The sequence below is a fragment of the Lissotriton vulgaris genome, chromosome 7 (assembly GCF_964263255.1).
Source record: "Lissotriton vulgaris chromosome 7, aLisVul1.2, whole genome shotgun sequence".
NCBI lineage: Eukaryota > Metazoa > Chordata > Amphibia > Caudata > Salamandridae > Lissotriton > Lissotriton vulgaris.
In genome coordinates, this window is record NC_141695.1 from 1,333,565,526 (window position 1) to 1,333,586,896 (window position 21,371).

Consider the following 21,371-nt stretch of genomic DNA (forward strand, 5'->3'; position numbering starts at 1 on the left):
CCTGAGTTACCCTACCCACCATTTTGTTGTACTGATCTGGAGAAATCAGCCTTTCCACTACCATGATCTGGCTGGCACTAATATCTCTCAAAGCGGTTACAGGCATTCCATTAACAGTCAACTGATGGAAGCGAAGACTCTGACCCTAAGGGATGAAACGTTTACCCTTGGAATCCACTTCCCAGCTACGGGACACCAGGACATGTTCCCCTGCTTGTGTTCTAACTGTGAAAATTTAAAGCAACAGGTTGAAAATGGGGTGTCCTGGGCCACCGCCCATCAGAACCTCCCCCCTGTTTTTCAGAAGGGCCATAGGAATCCTTTCCGCAGCCCTACTCTTGGACTTGTCTGTTTCACCCTGGGTCTCCCTCTCACTCTGCTGGGGGAGCTTGAACCACCCTTCTTGGTGTCCCTCTCAGGTACCTTCTTATGGACCCTGGTGCTGAGCCAGCATTCTGCCTCCTTAGAAAGCTCATTTGGGTATGAGAACTCACTTTCCAATAGATGATTGTGCAGCTCTGTAAGCCAATTACTGAACATGTGCTTTCTGACAATCAGATTGCACAGCCCCTTGTAATCAATGACATAACCAGCAGCGACCGGCACAGGTAAGCGCGGTGGGGCAAGGCAGGGCACGGCGGGGGGAGTCGAAGAACGACGGAATAGGTATCATCATCGCCTGTCGACCTCCCCCACTCCCCACCCTGCCCCACCGTGTTTACCTGTGCCAGCTGCTCATCACTGCCCTTCACCCACCCAGGCTTGTAAAAGTGAACTACAAAATCCACCCTGGACTGTTGTGGCAGCTTCTGGCTGTCACTAATCTTCTACTTCTTTGTCTCAGAGAAGAAACCATAATTCCTGACAAGGGTGTCAATATCATCCTCTACAACAAAGTTAGGCACCACCTCCTTAGGGATGTGGACCCTCCAGTCTGCAGTGAGCACTGTCAGGATCCGGACGCCGATCTGGAGGATGTTTACAATGAGGAGGCTGGAAGGCTCCAACCTTGGCTGTTTTTGCCTGCCAGAGATAATGGCGACCCCTTTGAGTAGCCACAATGCTGCCAACACTAGTAAGTGCTTAGCAGATATTACCTTCAGGAAAAAGCCCCAGCTGGAGGAAAAAGCCCAAAAGCAAAAACCCTTCAGGTGACAACAAGAAAATCCAGTGGCAGAGAGTCAGGTCAAACCCTAAAGCAGGAAGCTAGTTTGCAGAAGTAGAAGCTGGATGCACTGTAAAGAATATCTCTAGGAAGAGACCGAGACTTCAGGACAGGAATCAGAAGTGAAGGAACTCACCTAAGACTAGGAAGCGTTGCGACCTAAATGAGGATGGACTGTCTTCCTTATATATTCAGGAAAACAGGAAATTGCACCAAGGACAGGTGTCTCCATTTTAGATTGGGGGGAATCTGGCAGGGGTAGAAAGTAGGGCGGGCATCTTAGATTAAGCAGCATATTTTCTGGAGGAGGAATTCTGTGACCCAGAGTTCCCTAGGAAATCAGGATGACCTAATGGCTCCCCCCAGCAAGACATGCCCCAGAGAGAAGAATGGCAGTGTGGGTTGTTGTACCTTCAGGCTGCCTCCTACAGGTAAGTTTAAGCCGGGAATGTGGCGGCCCAGTGGCCTCTCCCCGTTAAGTATAGCACTTGCGCCACTGTACAACCCCCGCCACCCGAAGTGACCATGGAAAGCCACATCGGGCTGGATGCCAGCGGTGTGACAGGCACTGGGGTATTGCCCCTACCATTGCTGCTGGACTCGGAGAGCTGCTTGGATTTTAGGTCCTGATCTTGTTAACATATCTCATAAGCCAGCACAATTTTGCCTCCTCTAATTTCAGTTTGGCCAGCTGTGGCTTAAGCTCCCTTTCAGCCTTCCTATCCTCCAGTTTTTGAGGAGACTGGTTGTAGACACACTGCTCCCTGCCCTAACAGGGGATCACACTCCTTCAGGCAGGTTGTCCTCTCCATAAGGGTGCTGCATCTCAGGGCCTGTAGTCAAACCCTCTTCCTTCTCTAATTCCACCTCCTTATCCTCTGGGTCATCCTCTCCCTCATCCTCTGTGGCAGTATGCATCCTTCTGACTTCCTCAAAGGCTCAGAGGGTTACTTGGAGGTCCACCTTTGTAGCCTTCCTTCTCATATTCAGCCCAATATGTTTGCAAAGCCTCTGCAGCACCACCTTGTTGAGATTGTTAATGTTGCTCAGATCCAACTCCATTGTAGCAAAAAGGATACAAGGGCGAGGCAATACTTAAATCTGGAAAAGGAAAAAATAGCCAAATCAAAAAATAAGGAGAATTTAGAAAAAACATTGAATTGGAGACATATGCTATAGATTGGGGAACTGTAGCACCTGAGGACTAAACTCCTGAAGAAGGCAGTAATAAGGCCTTGTGCCACCACCAGATTACTTTGTAAGGATAGTGGGGCTCTGACTATGGTAATTTATTATGCAGCATTAGAAAAGCTGAGGAGAATATGGTGGTGAAATCACAACTTAAAACGGGTACATGCCAACCTGAAAAATCGACCAACCAGTGTTTTTGTTGTGGTAATTGATCAGAAATAAAGGGGCTGAGGCAAGAGACCTTTGGAAGCCCTCAAGGCACGGAAAGCACTCAGCTCTACATTGGTGAATATTAAGCAGACAACTACAAAATATTCGCGAAAATGAGACTATCTTGCTTTGGGGTGCTCCTGGGTACCTACATGCCAATCTTTAAGGAAAAACTGATCAGACATCAACTTTATTTTAAACAGCCGAAAGGAGTCAGGTTTGCTATATGTGGTCATTAGAAATAGCACACAATTTTGTGATTGTATTCTAACACTGTTCCAGTTACAGATCTATGATACAAGTCTTTTATTCTGAAAAAATAAATAAAATACTGAGTGCTTTAATTTGAACGTGTTAAAGCAGGCATCCCAGTAGAAGTGGATGGAATGGATGTGTTGCAACCATCATAATGGCTCCTTGTGTTCTTGAGTGCCAAGTCTAGCGGCTCAGTTGGGCGGTAGGACCTCCTGAGATGTCTAAAGGCAAAGCGCAGCATTGTGCCAGCCAAGCCAGGGAGAGCAAAAGTTCCCAGGGCACCTCGCCGCCTCTTGTCAGGATCTCCGGTGTAATAGCTATGCACAAACATAAGGCGTCCAATGATCCAGCTCATGCCAATGATACTCGCCACATTTGGGATAGACATTTCAGCAACTGCGAAGAAGAACAGGTAAGACGGGTACACTTCCAGCGTGCTCTGGCCACATAACCACATTCCTTAGAGAGAACCACCATCTTACCACTGTCTTGCAGCCTTGCAGTGTGCAGTTGTGCTAGGAGTTCCTCCTTCACACTGCCAGAGAAGGGTGGGTCTGAAGGGACAAAGTGCAGAGCCTACACATTTATGATACCTCTATGACTTCAGTGTCTCTTTAAGGTAATGACATTCCCCTCTCCCATTGTTTCAAACGTAGATTGAATAGATCTTCTAAGAAGGCAACAATGCTTAAAACCTATTTGCACACCGCATAAAATCTGTAAATAAATAAATATAGGCAATTATGGGGCTGAGTGCATCATTAGATGAGCATCTGAATATAAAGAGATGGCTGTCAATCTGACTTTACACCCATCTATTTGTGGATTCCAGCCAAAAGTCAAATCACAAATATCACACTTTTGAAAATTCACTGATATATTTCGTTATGAGTCAGTATCACTCATTGGTGGAGTACATTCTTGAAAGTTGTAGTGCAGTATTATATCCTAATTCTTAAGGTAGTGGTGAGAACATTCAATTAAGTGACTATAACTAAGTCAACTAAGGCATTCCCTGTTTTTACAAGGCCTAAGAATCCTTTGAAACACTGATTAAGCGATTCATCCAGTGTCTTAAACTATTAAAGAGTGCTCATTCATCAACAGTCACAAGCAGATGAAGAGATCAATAGTCTGCTGCTAGGGCATCAGTGAACGTCCCAGGGCAGCTGAGAAAAAGTGAAACACAGACTCTTAAAAAACAGATATGATTTGTTATCTAAATGGTGCCAAAATATTCACAAGTCTGTACTTGTAAAATGATCAACATCAGCTTGAGCATAACCCTCCTTGGAGATGTATTATCTTGTTCTCATCACAATTTTGCCTGTACCACAACAACCACCTGAGCATACCTTTTCAAGTTTTCTTTTAGCAACAGATAATAAGGAAGGCACTCATTTGCATAGTGTGCAATTGTTTTGATTAGGGTGGAGTCATTTTGGTATTTTTCAAATCCACAGATGAACATGATCAGGTATTGGCTTGAGTACATATAACCCATGAATAGTCACGCTTTTGGGACAGGAATGTCCCATGCTTGTCAAACCGACATGTACGTTTGCTGAGTGCCGACTGCTTGTGAAACTAGAAATCTGAATTTTTGTTTGGTGTTGGCATCACACTAATTTACATGTGTGAAGAGGCCGTGGTCTGACTCTGGTAATATGAGGCCCAGAACCTGTTCTGTGACCTAGAGGGGCGCATCGAATATGCCATCACAGTGGACATAGGACTATTGTCAATGCCTTGGGTTGTCAGATAAAGTGGTGTTGGCAGTGTTTTCGGTGTTTGTGAATTTTAGTGTGACAAGACATTTTTCTCTGTGTCAATGACAGGGTGGTCTACTAACCCCTCCTGTACAAAGTTTCACTGTTACATGAACCCCAAACCCTTTCGATGGCATTCGATGTCAAATACGTGTATGAGCAATGAATGTGTGACACACCTATGTTAGTAGGACTCTGTGTGGTAGGAGTCTGAGTACGGTAACCAGTGAGTTCAATTTTAGATGTACCCTGGCTTAGCACAGCACAAGATGGAAAGTGGACACTGCTTCACCAGACAGTAGACGTGTATTGATTGCATTCCTGTGGCTGGAGGATGGAGATCCACACACTAAAAAGGTGGAGAATGGATAGAGGGCATCTGTTCAATTCAGTGAAGTCCTAGGCAGGGGTGCTCTTTTGTCTGCCTCTGATTACTGCTTCAAGACGGCTGGTGACAGTAAGGTGCAGAAATCTGATGCTTCATTGTTCCCTTGTTTTGGATACTCCTGCTTGTAGCATTATTGCTACCTTCTCTGAAAGTCATTATCTTGCACAAATTCTGTGTCTAAGAGACAGCCAGAAAATTGCATTTGAAAGAGAACCAACCCAACCTTGTTCTTAAAACTCAGATTGTGGATCCACATCCCCTTTCTTGCTGTATAAAAGTGGGATACAAACCAGCAAACCTTGTTCTAGTTCCAAGGTTATCATGACCAAGAAAGGGAGTGCTCCCAGAATACACAAATTACTGCTGTATGACCAGGGTTGGTGTCTGCGTGACAGTCTGCCTCCAAGACGTGAGAGGACATCACTTGAATTCTGCACCTTCCACTGGAGGAGCTAATATTCTTCTTATAACCTAGAAGCCTGCCTTTCTGCTGAGCAATTACAAGGGACCTGGGGGACCCATCTGTTGAATGGGTTCACCAGTCTCCCTGAAAGTTTTGTAGGCAAGAACCACATCGAGACTTCTGCAAGTATCCATGATTGTATGTGACTGGAAGTTTGCCGTGACCGAGAGAATGTAAATGTCCCCATTGGAATAGGAACGCTTCATAACCAAGGGTGGAGGGGGGGTCAGATCAGCACAGTGGCCACAATTACTAATGACCTTCACAAGGTCAAGATCAACCCCACAGGTGCACCTACCACCCCAGCATCATGTTTGCATCGGGCTTATGGAGGCTACTGATGAAGACGAGAGCTGACGTGCACTGCCCTGCTAAAATCCTCCTGTCTTCAAGTTCCAAGCAAATTCCTCACTCCTTCAAGTGGAGAGTTGCCACCGCAGGAGCAGGGCTACTGGCCGTGTCCATACCACACCACCACTGATGGCAAAACCTGAACCCAAGTAACTGTATGTCATGAAAAACTGTGAGCGGAACACGAGAGTGCGGAGCAAACCGAGGTCGGAGGAACAAAGTTAGGACTTACTATGCAATGGCAAAGAGGTGAAATCAAACTGAATCGTTGGGCGCATCTACGTCTTATGGGTGTTTTAAGTGAACTAGTAAACTGCACCAGAGCCTAATCAGTGCCTTGTCCTGAGTTATATGCCTGGGACTATAGACGATGGAGAACTCTGTTACAGGGGGTGAGGGAGAGGTGAAACGCCTCAAGGAGGTTTGAAAGAATCACAGTCCTGTGTCTTATTCCCCAATTGTGCTCTGTGGTATTCAATCAGGGGTTTATAAAGCACACTACTCACCCATGAGGGTCTCAAGGCGCTGGGGCGGGGGTTGCAGCTCCGGATCAGTCGAAAAGCCAGGTCTTGAGGGACTTCCTGAAAATGTGCAAGGTCAGGGACCATCTGATGTTCACTGTGAGCTCATTTCAGGTCTTGGCTGCGATGTAGGAGAAGGCTCTGGCACTTGCTCTGTTTCTGCGGATGCAGGGGAACTCTGCCAGGGTGAGGTCAGCGGAGCGGAGGTTCCTCCGGAGTACGTGGAAGGAGACTCTCTCATTGATGTATTCAGGTCCGATGTTGTGGAGGGATTTGTAGGCGAGGGTGAGGAGTTTGAAAGTAACCCTCTTCTCGACGGGGAGCCAGTGGAGGTCTCGTAGGTGTTGGGTCATGTGTTTGTGACGCAGAGTCCTGAGGATGAGTCTGGCTGCGGAGTTCTGGATGGTTTGGAGTCTGTGTAGAAGAGTTCTGTTGGTTCCGGCGTAGAGGGCGTTTCCGTAGTCCAGTCTGCCGGTTATGGGTGCGCGGGTGACAGTTTTTCTGCATACGGGGAGATCCATTTGAAGGTCTACCAGGAGATGCGCAGGCAGTTGAAACTGGTTGAAGCAATGGAGTTGATATGCGGGTCATGGAAAGGGAGGAGTCGAGGATGATGCCGAGGTTTCATGCATGGTCTGTAGGGGTGGGTGGACTCCCAAGGATGGGGGCCACCAGGTGTTGTCCCAAGCAGAGGTGGAGGGTCCGAGGATGAGGACCTCGGTTTTATCAGAGTTGAGCTTCAAGCAGCTGTACTTCATCCAGGCTGTGATGTCCTTCATTCCTTCCTGGAAGCAGAGCCTGATGTTCTCGGGGTTCTTCATGAGCAAGAGGATGAGTTGGGTGTCGTCGGCGTAGGATACTATGCTGAGCCCATGCTGTCTGACGTTGGCGGCAAGGGGGGCCATGTTGATGTTGAAGAGCGTGGGACTGAGCGATGATCCTTGGGGTACTCCGCAGTGGATCTCTGTGGGTTCGGAGAGGAAGGGTGGCAGTCTGATCCTCTGGGTTCTGCTGGAGAGAAAGGATTGGATCCAATTGAGGGCGGTTCCTTGATTCCCTGCGTCGTGAAATCTGGCTGCGAGTGTGCGATGTGAGACAGTGTTGAAGGCTGCAGAGAGGTCTAGAAGGATGAGGGGCGCAGTGTGTCCCAGGTAGAGTAGCATGCAAATGTTGTCGGTGGCGGAGAGCAGGGCAGTCTAGGTGCTATGGTCGCTGCAGAATCCAGACTGGGAGGCATCTAGGATGGAGTTCTCTTCGAAGAAGGCGGTCAGCTGGGAGTTTACGAGTCTCTTGTGACTTTGGCTGCAAAGGGAAGGAAAGAGATGGGCCAGTAGTTTTTCAGGTCCGTTGGGACGGCTAAGGGTTTCTTAAGGAGGGGTTTAACCTCCGCCCGCTTCCAGTCATCTGGGAAGGTGCCAGATCTGAAGGAGGCGTTGATGGCCCGTACTAGTTCGGGTGCAATGGTAGCGGCAGCCCTGTGGAAGATGTGTGGTGAGCAAGGGTATGTTGGGGCTCCTGAGTGAGCTTTCTTTATGATCACAGTGATGTGTTTGAGGTAGCGGGGTTCCAGGTCATGATGGTTGGCTTGCCGGCGGAGGTGGGGAGGGAGGTGGTGTTCGGTGTCCATTCGCTGAAGTTGTCATAGAGGGCCTTGATCTTCAGATGGAAGTAGGAGCTGAGCTTGTTACCGAGTTCCTGGGAAGATGTGATGTCCGTGGCTTTGCCTGGGGGTTAGGTGAGATGTTGTATGACGTTGAACAGTTCTTTGGCGTTGGTTGCGTTGGTGAGGACTTTGTTCCTGATGAAGGTCCGTTTGGTGTCTCTTACGCGATGGTCACTCCTGTGTTTGTTCAGTGCTTCCGTTGTTTTCTGGTGTCGCCAGGTTTTCTCTAGGTGTCTGCAGGAGCGTCTGGCTTCTAGTAGTTCTGTGGTGAGCCAGGTGGCCTTAAGGGGGCATTGTTTGGTGTGGTGGCGGAGGGGTGCGAGCCTGTTGGCGCAGCAGGTGATCCAGTGGTGAAAATCTTTGGCTGCGGAGTTGGTGTTGGTCATGGCGCTTGGGGATTTTGGAGGAGGGTGGTGATGAGGTGTTCCTCTATGATCTTGCTCCAGTTTCTTCGTGGTAGGCGCAGGGCGGGCTTGGGTGCAGTTGTGGTGTTGAAGGTGAAGTGTACGCAGTGGTGGTCCATCCAGAGGGGCTGGGTGGTGTGGCTGAAGCTGATTTTGGCACCTCCTGCGAAGATGGGGTCGAGGTGTGTCCAGCTCTGTGGGTGGGCGTGTTGACGACCTGCTTCAGTCCGAGATTGGCGAGGTTGTCAAGGAGTGTGGTGGAGTCGAGGTTGCTGAGGTTGTCGAAATGGAAGTTCAGGTCTATGAGTAGGATGTAGTCTATGGTGGTGATGGCGTAGGGTGCGACGAGCATGGCGATGGTAGTTGCGGAATGTGTGCGAGGTCCCAGGGTCTGTAGGTGAGGGTGCCACGTAGCGTTGTCCTGGTCTGGATCTGGAAGTGGAGGTGTTCGGTGTTGGAGTAGGGGTCACTCTTGCTGGAAGTGGATAGTCGGATGGAGTTCTTGTGTGTGATGGTGAGCCCTCCGCCTGGGTGGTGGTGTCTGGAACTTGTAGCCGTTGGGGATGGCGGTGGCAATGTCGGGCCGGATGTGGCGTTGGTCCAGGTTTCCGTGAAGAAGGCAACGTCGTACGAGAGGGTGTCGATCAGGTCCCAGATCTCTACGGTGTGTTGTGTAAGGAGCGCACGTTGAGGAGGATGTATGTCAGGACTTTAGCAGTGCATGCGTCTGGTGGGCTTTTGGCGGTGAGGGGGGCGTTGTCGATGGTGAAGGAACTTTGGCAGAGTATGCAGGAGAACTGTCTGTGGGTGATTTTTGGTGAGGATCTTTCACAGTCAGTGTGTCTCCCGGGATTGAGGAAGTATTGAGTATTATGGTATGCTGTGTAATTAAAGTAGTTTCTTCTAGTCCAAACTACTAGGCTGAACAATCTGTCATTCTATCTGTTGTTTGACTGTTGAGTTCTCCTCAGCTCTTGACACACTCCCCACACCAATTCCCACACAACCTCTCTGCGAAGCCTTTGATTGCAAGCCCTTGCTAAACTGAAAGTGAGCAAGGTGTGTACTTGGCCCAATTTATAGTGTCATGATAGAAAGCACATTTCATGCCCCTTTCAAAGGCATGATTCTACATATACAGACTTTTGCAAGTTCTGGTCAGTTAATCACTCTTGTTTCCTTTATGCCAATCTATTACTGTCATGAATCACAATAAATACTAAAGAAATATCCTACCTTTCAACCCAGATGTTTGTTCCTCCTAGATGGGATTGTGGAACGCGATCTACTTTGAGCATATCCATCTTCCACCACATAAGATACACTAATTTACTCAGAGCTTCATATAGAGATCAGTCGGTCTTCACTTCATTGGCATAAGAATCAGTGGACAGTATAGAGTGTGGCTACTGAAGAAGCAATCTTTGCTTGGGAATATGTCCCTCGGTTGGCCAGCCTCCCTACACCAAGTCTGGCATCCATCCTTTTCAACTCCTGGTCAATTTTTTAATGCGATGTCTTGCTTCTTTATTTTGTGAAGTGCAATGATGGTACCGTAATATGGGGGAGCAAACTTGAGCAGTGTGCAGACTATAATGTTGTTAGAGAGGCTATCACATGACCTCCTTTAACATAGGTTCTTCTCAGGCTGCCACAACCCTTAGTCTGATTTAGAAGGTGCTCAGATCTTTGGCAAGCTTACCTGGCATGAGTCCCTTTGCCCTTGCGGATACCCAGCACAGATCATGTCGTACTTGATGAACTGGTACTTTTGGCTCACCCCTGAGCCTGTGTGGTACATGTTGTCACAGGTTGCCGGGTCGATGATGGGGAGCTGCACCTCCTGCAGGGTCTGGGGCGATGAGAGGCTTACTGTGAAAGAAAAAGAGGTCCAACTCTTATCATCTTCCTATCACCACCAAAGTTAACATTTTCTCCAATCCTATCTTTTTGGCTACTGCTTTAATTTGAAAAATTGATCTATATAGCGATGACATTGTTATGACTTATCCTTGTCGCTGTAATGTTTGCAGAAAATATCACTGTGCCTTTGGGCCATATCTGCCTCACTTATAACTTATTTGGGTGCATATTACCTTCCCATTTAGACTTCTAAGGTTGTTTATGAACTATGTGGCTACTGAAAACACCTAGGTGATACAACTTCATTGTCAATCCAACCTTTCTGCAGACTGATATGGTGATAATGTGTTTTTTGTTCCCAACGATCAATCTTTCACTCTGTAATCCACCTTCCATATGTCCATTAAAGTTTACCATGACCATAAGTGACACACATTGCTTTTAACAGATGATCACATAGCCCTATAGTTTCCCTACATAGCCCCACCTGCCATCCCACTGACTCTCAATAGACTCAAATATCAGAAAAGAACCTTCAGACTCTCAACAAATACTCACTTATTATAAATAAGACTCTTGCATGGCTCTTCAGTCTACACCAATACTTGCAGAGCCCCCTAAAGACCTCCAGATAGACCCAGCCTCCCCCACCAGACCTTCAGTTAGCTCATAAAGAAAATTACATTGCCCACTAAAGACATTCAGCATTCATAAACTCTCCACAGACACTAGAAAAACACTCAATACATAGAGGGCTTGGTGGAAGAGTACAGGAGGCCAGCAACCAGGTCATTGTCTCTGTCAATGTGAGAGATATTGGAATTTTGCATTTTTAAGTGGAAGGTGTGGGTTGGGAGAAACAATTTGGTCTATTGTAAGAGACTTAACTGGTACTAAGACCCTTGGACGTTCTTCTTTACTTGCTCATTGAAAAGGGAGGTGGCACTAGTAGATAGGGGGGACGCTAGCCACTTCAATTGCAGAGCATTGAGCAAACCTTTGGTTAAGGGCTTTGGCTTCTGTCTATTGTTATATGAATGAGCTCAAATTTGGTTAGATTATGTTTACAATAGATAGCGTGGAAAGTGCATGGAATAAATCTTGCAGCTTCCTAGAAACACGTAGAAAGCCCCCAAAAGAGATCCCAGTTGAGTTGTAGCTCCAACAGATCCTCACAAACCTGCAGCAGACCCTTAAGTAATACAATATTGCTCCCAATTAAAAGCAGAACTCCAAACTGAGCTGTGAATAGCTCCCTAGGTGAAGTAGATTCCAGCAAAAAATACTCAAAGTGCTTCCAAAACAAATCAGTGAATACCTTCAGCCATACAAATGTATGTCTTCAACTAACCTGCACATAGAACCCAACAGAACCTCACACAGAAACCAACATCTCCATCAGATTACAAACAACATACTTTCATTAAGCAACAAGCAGATCATCTCATTCACCTCACAAACCCTCAGATAGCAGCCAACAACCCATTCAATAGCACCCAACAGACCTGATTTAGCCATTCACAGACCCTCGCACAAAACCCCACATCCAATCACAAAGTGTCCACTAGACTCTTAGAAAAACCTTTCACTACCTCTGTGGATGAGGGGGCTATATTATCAGATAACTTACACAAACATGGCTGATCAAAGTGACAACAGTCAGTCCTCAGCCCAGTTCTCGTTCAAAGTTGAACAAGGCTTTCAGTCTTTCAGTCCACTTACCACTTTAAACCTAAGTGCCTGACCAATCCCATAGTCTTTGCTTGTCTCAAACTCAGTGCAAGTGTATTCATTTCAGGAGAAAAACAAACCCATACCACAGACTTTAATTGATGCTAACAAGTCCCAGTTCCTTACTTGGGGCTCAGGCAGCCACTGCTTCTCCACTACAAGGTATACATATCACTGCAGAGCATAGACACACTTTGCTTTCAATTCCATCCTTGATCACAGATCTATAAATCGTGATGTGTGCTGTTGATGGTCAGGAAAGGTTAATCTCTACATCTTTCACAGCCACCTTCATGGACACACTGCTGCCTCATTCTGTGCCATATTGTAGGAAGTGGGCAGTCTTCTATTAGCAGTCACACAGCCTACCCTTTACTCACAGTAGTGGCAATGGTACTTATCCTAATATTACAAAGCAAAGAAAAAATGAAATAACTCATGCTCCAAGCTAGATATATTGCTTCTGAACCAGTTAATCTCCCCCAGAAGATCATAATGTTAACTGTGTCACAAGTTCCTATCACCAGTTCAGAACGACTGGTTATGCTCTGTAGATCTTCATGATGCATACGTGCTTTGGCACAAGGCATGTGTGGCATTGGCTATTCAGAGCTATGTGTTAACAGCTTGGAGAAGCAAATGATTCTGCTTTTAGATGGTAGCCAGCAACAAGTTGAGAATTGGAGACATTGAGAAAGTGAATATCGAGAGAATAGGAGAAAAGTTTCACCGTTTAAGTAAGTTACTCAAGTACATTAGTGCTCTATGCTCTAAGGTGCTCTGATTCCACACTACATTACCATGCTATAGTTCTTCAGGATCGCATTCTTCTTTTGTATATCAAGAGAGGAAACATTTGTCACATTCCAAGGACCCACATGGCTCTTCATGGCCTCTACTGATTCTGAGGGATATTTTCCTTTTCATGTTTTTTGCAGTCTTTTGGAGAGGGCAGATTTTCGAGTTGATATTTTTTGAAGGTCTCCATTATTTAAGTCCCCGCAATGAGGAAACTTCTCAAGGGCAAAGATGTCTCTGTAAAATGCTTCTTCAATCTTATACATTTTCATACTAAGGAAAATGATCTAAGCTTGCAGGGATAAGCGCCGAAGAAACTATGCAGAAAACACAGCTTCCTTGACTCTTCTCAGGCAGAAGATTTAGACCTGGCAGAAGCATGGAACTGGCTGTACTGCCAATCTTGGGTGATGGACGGTTTGAAATGGAAGGTGTAGAGGCAGAGCCCTGATTCGGCTTAATCTTTCTTTTGCTTTTAACACCATCAACCATCACACCACCTGGTTCAAAGACTGTACCACATCAGTAGGCACAGGGCCAAAGACCAGCTGAGACATTCATTTCGACAGACAAAACTTTGATGATGGCACAGTCTCTATTTCTGTTTACTTCTCCTTAGTCAAATATGGGGTGTATTTTAAGGGGAAATCCTATTATCTTCACTGTTTAACATCTCCTGCAGCCTCTAATAGTTTCTCCGCATGCCCTGGGAGTGTGATTATATATGTATGGAGATGACAAGCAGCTCATGGTAAGCCTCGCAAGGGAGAGGGTGAATAAGCAAAAATTTGTAAACTTACTTAAAAGTGTAAATTACCAACAAATTAGGTTACCTTTGTGAATAAACCCTGTATGTTACTTAAGAGAATAGCCCCATAGTAATTTTAAGAGACACATTCTCTTCTCATTGGGCCCGTATTATCTGACCCCTCACCACAGATCAGCATCCTATTGCAATTGCCCCTTGCATCACAAGTTACTTCGGTTACCACATCTTTCTCTCAGCTGATAAGAGTCTAAAACCTCGTTCTTCCATTGCATGACTTTCCTTATTATGATTCTGTGGTTAATGCAAGAGATTGTGGTATCAGAATCTACATAGGAGCTTCTGAAAAGGTCCTGTATCATATACAGAGGAGCCAGTACTGTGAGAGAAGGTTTCTGGTGGCCCAAACACATAAGACCACATTTTCACAGAGTTATGTTTAAATAATTGACTGCAGGTTAGTGAGAGATTCAGTTCAAATCTGTTACCATTGTTCATAAGAAGATTTATGCTCATGCCCAAAAACCTTATGGTCTCCAAATATTTACGAAATACATTACAAAAATATTAATGAAATACAAAGGCAACCCACTACGCCAAATATAATACGCTCAGATACATTGATTCCAAAAGGACTCATTTACGTAAATTTCCATATTAAGTAGGTATAGGAAATACCCAGTTATCAATGTAATGTAACAGAACCTAATAACCCTTACTGGACATCTAGAACGATTTTATTCGCAACCATAATACATGTTTATATAGGTATATTGTGTGTATGATCGATTAGGATATCCTGATAGGTGATCACATAGTGCAAACGTGAAACGGTGAGATAATGAAAATATTCAGGAAATACAATTGAACAAGAAGCAACTGCAAAGACAAGCAACCAATTCCTGTAATTAATACTATATTAGAATCCCCAGATCTGGTTGTACGCGTGCCAAGGCGTTTCAACATTATTCAAACATTTGGAAGGTCAACATCAGGATTACACGAATTAGGAGCACATTGTATTGTATTGTAATTGCATTTATATAGCGCTTACTACCCCAGACGAGGCATCAAAGTGCTTTTTCGGCGAGTAGCACGCTACTCCGGGACCCATAGAGGATTAGTGTTGAATTAGTATAGTGAAACATGCAAGTACATTTTAAGTGGTGGATAGGTTAGTCAGTTATTTGGATTTGGAATGATAGAAGAAGGATAGAGGAGGACAAAGGTTTGTATTTATATAGCGCTTGTTGACGCCCGCTATTCAGGAAGCCTACAAAGGATTAGTGGTGAATTAATATGGTGAAATATGAAGTAATTTCAGTGGTGGATATTAGTCAGTTACTTGGAGTGAGAAGGATAGCAGAGGGATAAAAGGGGAAGAAAGATTTGCATTCATATAGCACTTGTTACCCCTGAAGCTGTTAAAGCGCTTTTCTAGCGAGTAGCACGCCACTCCGGAACCCATAAAGGATTAGTGTTGAAAATTAGTATAGTATAATTATGAAGTAATTTGAGTAGTGGACATTTTATTCAGTTATTTGGGTAGTATGTTAGTATAGTTGAATATGGAATTTGAGAAGTGAACATGTTAGTCTGCTAATTTTTATTGAAAAGGATAGTGGAGGGATAAACGAGTGAAGGATTGTTCTTTAGGTCTCAGCAGTAGGAGGAGGCTTTTGGATGAGTAAAAAGTAGTTTTGGAGGGGAGAAGTCAGAGGGAAGAGTTTAGAAAGGTTTGTTTTAGAGGATCAGCATAGTAAAAAGAGGTGTCAGATGATGCAAGGAGGGGTAGAATAGGAGGGAGTCTAGAAAAGGTTATTTTGGCAAGTAAAAAAGAGTGGTGTGGGGTTTGGGATAAATGAGAGTGGATGTAGAGGATGTATTGATAGATGTATAGGATGACAGATAGGGTAGTGCATTGGAAGGAGTAGTAAAAAGAAGTTTGAGATGAGTCAGAAGGTTGGGCTAGAAGATATATTGAGCGAAGTGTAGGCTGAGAAATAGGGTAGTGCATGGGAAATGCTAAATTAGAAGAAAGTGATAAATATATAGATCCATAAGTACATTGAAAGTATATAGATACATAAAGGAGGTAAGTATATGTAGATTAAAGATATTGATAGAGGCACAGAATGAGATATAGGGTATTGCATTGGATATGCTTTTTCAGGAGAAAAGTAACAGACACACAGATCCAAGTACATGGAAGGTACATAGATGCACAATGGAAGTATGTACATGTAGACCAAAGATGATTTTTATTTATTTATTATTATTTTTTCTCTTAACAACATAATATTATTTTACATGTTTATGCAAAGTAATACACAAAGATAGGTACATATTTATAGTGAAAACAAATGCTTATATGCAGAGGGATATGCTGTAAATTTCTGTTTGCGTATTGTGCTTATGTGGGGAAGAGCCAAATCTTGAGCAGTTTTCTGAAGATAAGGTGGTTGTCGTGGACCTTATGTTGGGAGGTAAAGAGTTCCATAGTTTGGCTGCTTGAACAGAGAAGGATGTGCCACCCATGGTTTTTTTCTTGTATGGTGGGATTTTGAGGCGAGATGCTCCTTTAGAGCGGAGGTTCCTTTGTTGAATGTGTTTGGTGACTTTATTCCTGATGAAGAGTGGTCCTATTCCATGTATTGCTTTGTGGGTGATACCAAGCAGCTTGAGCGTGGACCTTCTGGCAACCAGGTAACCAATGCAGGGATTTCAAGGCAGGGGAGATGTGGTCGCACGGTTTGATATGAGTAGTCTGGCAGCCGAGTTCTGAATCCGTTGTAGTCTTTTCGTGGTCGTTAAAGGTGATCCGTGGTAGAGGCTATCAGCGTAATCGAGTTTGGACAGAACAAGGGAGATGGTAGCTTGGACCTTGTGTGGAAATCCCAAATGAGGGAACATTTGTTGCAGAGTTTTTATAGTAGAAAAGCTTGATCTTGCTAGTTTATCCACTTGGGCATTCATCGACAGCTTGGAGTCCATGGCCATTCCGAGGTTTCTTACTTCCTTCGATACTTTAGGCAGTGATCCCAGTTCATCAGGCCATGCAGCAAGCGGGTTGTAATGTTTCCAATCGCCACACGTGAGTATTTCAGTTTTTGAAGCATTCAATTTGAGAAGGCTCAGGGTCATCCACTGATCCACGGCTCTGAGACAGCTGAAAATTGGTGATTTTCCAATGTCTTTGGGGCATTCCAGTAGAAGGAGTATTTGCGTGTCATCTGCATAGTTATAGCAGGTGAGATGAAATTTATTGATCAGTACTGGTAATGACTTCATGTAGATGTTGAAAAGCATGGGCGAGACGATAGAACCTTGAGGGACCCCTGCTTTTGTGGAGTACAGTTTGGACGAGAAAGGTGGGGTATGGATGACATTAGTTCTGTTTTGAAAGTAGGACGTGATCCAGTCTAGAGCAGTTCCCTCTATGCCGGCATCATAAAGTCTTTGTTTCAGAGTGTCATGGTCAACCGTGTCAAAGGCAGCTGAGAGGTCCAAGAGAAGTAGAGCAGCAACCCTGTTGCGGTCAACTGTATTCTTTAGGTCATCCCAGATGGCAAGGAGGGCAGATTCAGTGCCTCTTCCCGGACGGAATCCTGTTTGGAAGTCTGAAAGTATGTCATTCTCTTCAATGAATTGTGACATCTGGGTGAACACTGCTCTTTCTATCAGTTTGCCCAGGAAAGGTCCATTTGTAATGGGTCTGTAATTATCAGGGTTCAGCGGGTCCAAGTTTGTTTTCTTCAGTAAAGGGCGTATGTATGACTTTTTGAGTTCTTCTGGAAATATTCCAGTAGTTAAGGAATCGTTGATGATTCTTCTTACTGGAGTGGCAGCAGAGGTTGTTAAAAGAATTGTCTTGAAAGTTTGTGGCGGACAGGGGTCAGAAGGGCTGCCGGCAGGCCTGCTTGCTTTGACCAGGTCCATAAATTCATCGTGGTAAATGTGTTAGAAGGAATGGAGTTTACACAGTTGCTTTTCAGAGATCACCATGTTTTTTTATAAAGTAGTTGAGATCAAATATGAGAAGAAACTGGCATAAACAGCAAGCATCACTGAGTCTAGATTAAAAAAGTAAAGTTAATTGAAGTCTCTTTCTGCAACTTACACTCACTGGGATCTGTGTGCTTCTTAGCCCACTTATGTAGTAGCCATCCCTTGCAAAGAGCAGCCAATGGCAATGACAATGCAGTTCAAAGGGAAGACTTAACATGATGTTATGGTTGAATCCATAAGAAAGGCAACAGGGTTCCCTAAATTCAATAATGGTGGTCTGTGCCAAGAGGCTGTGTGTTTGGATGTTATGGGACCAGACCTCTCTGTTGCGGTATCTAGAAGTGTGTTGTGTTAAGAAGACCCATCAAACAGTAACCTAAATTAATTGATGAACTTCTTAGGGGTGGTTGTGGGCCCCACAGTTGTGCATGTGTGCTCATTGTCATTGTTTGTGTTTTATGGGAGTCCAGAAAAATTGTCTGCCCAGGAGTAGACATTAAGAGCTGCTAAAAGGTGGCGGGATGTACAGTAGGTCAGAATAAGAGAATTGTGAGCCATGTGTTCAATAAAAGGGCACAGACAAAAACGATTATATTAACCATAAAGTATTCAAAAGTCCATCCCAGGTCTGGAACTAACCATGAAGATGGGAAGATTAATGCTTATAATCCTTTATGAGCTGAGCTCCATATATGGATTAGAGGGAAGGGCATAATGATGTCTAAACACTTTGGGATGATGGAGACATGTTTGCTATAAAATCACTGTGAGCTTATGAAAGTCAGAACATACAGAAGCGAGGCGCATATGAAATGGAGAATACGCTTTTATGACATTTGGGTAGGGGAGGATCAGATCCAACAGAGACTAGAGTAACAGGAGACAAAATGGCTGCCACTAAAACACAAGACTACTGATTGTGGCCTGCTCATCAGCTTCAATCTCAATTGCACCTTACCTCCATCTTGGGTGAATCCCCAGCCAGTGACCCAGCAGTTCATCCCAGGTGGGAACTGGACCGAGGGGGCGGGCAGACACACTGGCAAGATGTAACTGGTGAACTGGACTGGAGTCTCCAGCTCCAGGATGGCGATGTCACCACTGGACCCTTCCACGGTGTAGTTTGAGTTGATGATCACAGTCTTCGGAGTGGTGGAAAACACGTTAGGATTGACAGTGTTTTGGGAGAGTTTGTAGGCACCAAGATAGACACGGAACACAGACACGTTGACTGGTTTGCTGGAAAAATAGAAAAAGAATATTTAAAAGTATTGCCCTAGAACATTTTGGGAATCAAATATGTGTGCCATAAATATGATTTTATAAATGTGTGTTTCCTGTTCTGATAATAATCATCCCTCAGTCATCCATACATCTGCTTGAACTGTGCTACGAGCTTAGATGTGTGGCAATTCAACATCATTTCCCAAGGAACTAATCTTGCCAATACTCCAATCTTAGAAGTTATGAGACCTTTTAACATAACTGACCTAGTTGCAGTTGTGTTGGGTGAATGCCTGGTTCATTGAGGAAGTATATTTTAATCAAGCAGTAATTCTGGATTGCCTCTCACTTGACGAAGCTTTTAAAATCCCATGATTAAGGTATGTTAAGGAATACCTTTTCGGCCCTGGGAAGAGCAGATATTTTTATGAAATGTGACAAAATGAAGCAACAGGACAAAAAACTGATTAAAGACCTGCCCCTTCGAACGAAACAACCAGAGAAGGCGGGTGCAGTAGGGTACCAGATAGTTACCATCTAACTCAACAAGGGGAATCCCAACTTCCTAGTACCAGTGTGCACAAGGCTCTCAATGGGGAAATAGTGCAAGGCAATAGGCTGAGGGTTCTATCCTGGAACCTGGCTGGACTAAAAAACAAATTGCCCTGCCCAGATTGGGGGCTCTTTGTAGACAACCAGGACATTTGTATGTTCCATGAAACCTGGGCCAGATAAGATAATCAGAGGGTGGGTTATGCTACATTTAATACTCCTGCAAAAGAAACAATTGATGGACGGAATGCTGGACAATGCAAACATTCACCCCCAGTCACAAGGATCTTGGTTAAATCCATCATTCTTTTGCTCACCACGCCACCCTAGTTTGGACCCAGCCATATCCAAATCATTCTTGAGCCTGTTCCTTGTGGGAACAGTCCAGCCCGAACTGCCAAGCCAGGTCCTCCAGCCACTACCGGGGGAAGGGGTCTGTCCATTTGGGTGGGCCTACATCTGGGCTCTAGAGTCGAGCAGCTGTCAACCCCCATAAGCAATATACAGTGCATTTTTCTTACTTTTCGCACAAAGATAAAAATTGCCCTAATTAATGTGTACTCCCGACCTGTTGCTAACAGCCAAGAATCTACCACTATTGACCAACTGGGTATTTTATTCCTACCACTGATCCAGCTATATGGTTGATCATAGGGGGCGATTTACTTTAATTGCCAATTTGAACCTCTGACTGACTCAAGCTACACTACCCCTAGTGAAGAAGATTTAGACTGTCTAATACCTGACCCCAAAGTCCAACTCATCAAAGCTTGGTACCTGCTGGCATTGCAGCTAAATTCACTTACATTAGCGCATTCTCTAAGGGCATGTAATGGCTGAACAAAATCAGATAATCCCGGGCAGCTTACATTCAACAGAGTAGGCCAAGCTTCCCAAGCTTCCCTGCTGGATTATATCCTAGTGGAAACAAGAGCATGGCAAAAGGTCTGTGATTTTTTCATTGTGAGGAGGCAGGATAGTGACCACAACCCCCTGATTTTGGTTTTGAAGTCATTGGACTTGGGTCACACCAACTCCCTAACTACCCCTACAAATGTGAATAGTGCAATAACTTCAACAAATAATAGAAGGAAAGTTAGGTGGGGGCACATACAACAATCACCTCACAAGCTGGCACAAGTCTATCAGCTAGCAACTCCAATAATGACAAAAATGTGGGAGGCAACTCCTGCTGAGGGTTTGCCACTGGACATAGAGAAGGTCGCTAAAATTCACTCTGAGCTAACTTCAAAATTGGCAGATAAATTTTATCCAGTGGTGTGTAGTAGGGCGAAACCCTGGTTTAAACGCACTTGGTTTAACGCAAAATGTCTTAAAGCCAAGCAGGCCCAAATGGAGGCTGTGAAGGTGAAGGACAAGCAACAAATTAAATTAACCAGGGCACTGTATAAAGTAACCATCCAGCAGGAAAAATAAAATGTGAACTAGATAGATGGGAAACTCACAAGTCTTTTTGGGCAATAGTGAGTTCTGGTGACATTGAAGGGAAGCCAGCCATTGAGCCAAATATTGCCTCTGAAACTTGTGAGAATCATTTCCATTCCCTCTATCCCAACAAAGATGGCCCATATATCAACACAGACCCTCTAGAATTATCTTTCGAGCCATATAGGGGCGGCTATAGAGATCACTATGATTGAAGTAAGAAATGTCATTAATAAACTCCAGAGTAACAAAGCACCAGGTCTAGATTAACTATCGTGGGACCTTTTTCGGGAGGAACCAAAAAATTTGGAGACCATACGTGTGCCCTATTTAATGTCATTATGAATGGCATGGATCCTCCTGATACTTGGCGCGGGGCAGAAATAGTTCCAGTCTATAAAAAAGGCTGTCCCCTTTCACCCACTAACTATAGGCCGATCAGTTTAATCGACATAACTCCAAAAATGTTGGCACTGGTTCTCCTTGATTGCCTACAGGTTTGGATGGAAGAAGAGGAGATTCTCAGTCCCTATCAAGCCGACATCAGAAAAAACTTCTCAACCGTTGACCAGACAGTTAGACTCCAACTTCTCTTGTGGAAAA

General features: G+C 44.7%; 1 protein-coding gene across 1 annotated transcript in view; it reads right to left on the bottom strand.

Moving 5' to 3' along the window:
• LOC147703633 (transmembrane protease serine 9-like) overlaps window positions 1-21,371 on the bottom strand; it is a 96,388-nt gene that overhangs the window by 64,287 nt on the left and 10,730 nt on the right. Inside the window, exons 3-4 of the mRNA XM_086929528.1 lie at window positions 18,505-18,785; window positions 10,083-10,252 (exon numbers count right to left, since the gene is read on the bottom strand). Coding sequence (XP_086785654.1) covers window positions 10,083-10,252; window positions 18,505-18,785 — 451 coding nt within the window. The remainder of the gene's footprint in view (window positions 1-10,082; window positions 10,253-18,504; window positions 18,786-21,371) is intronic.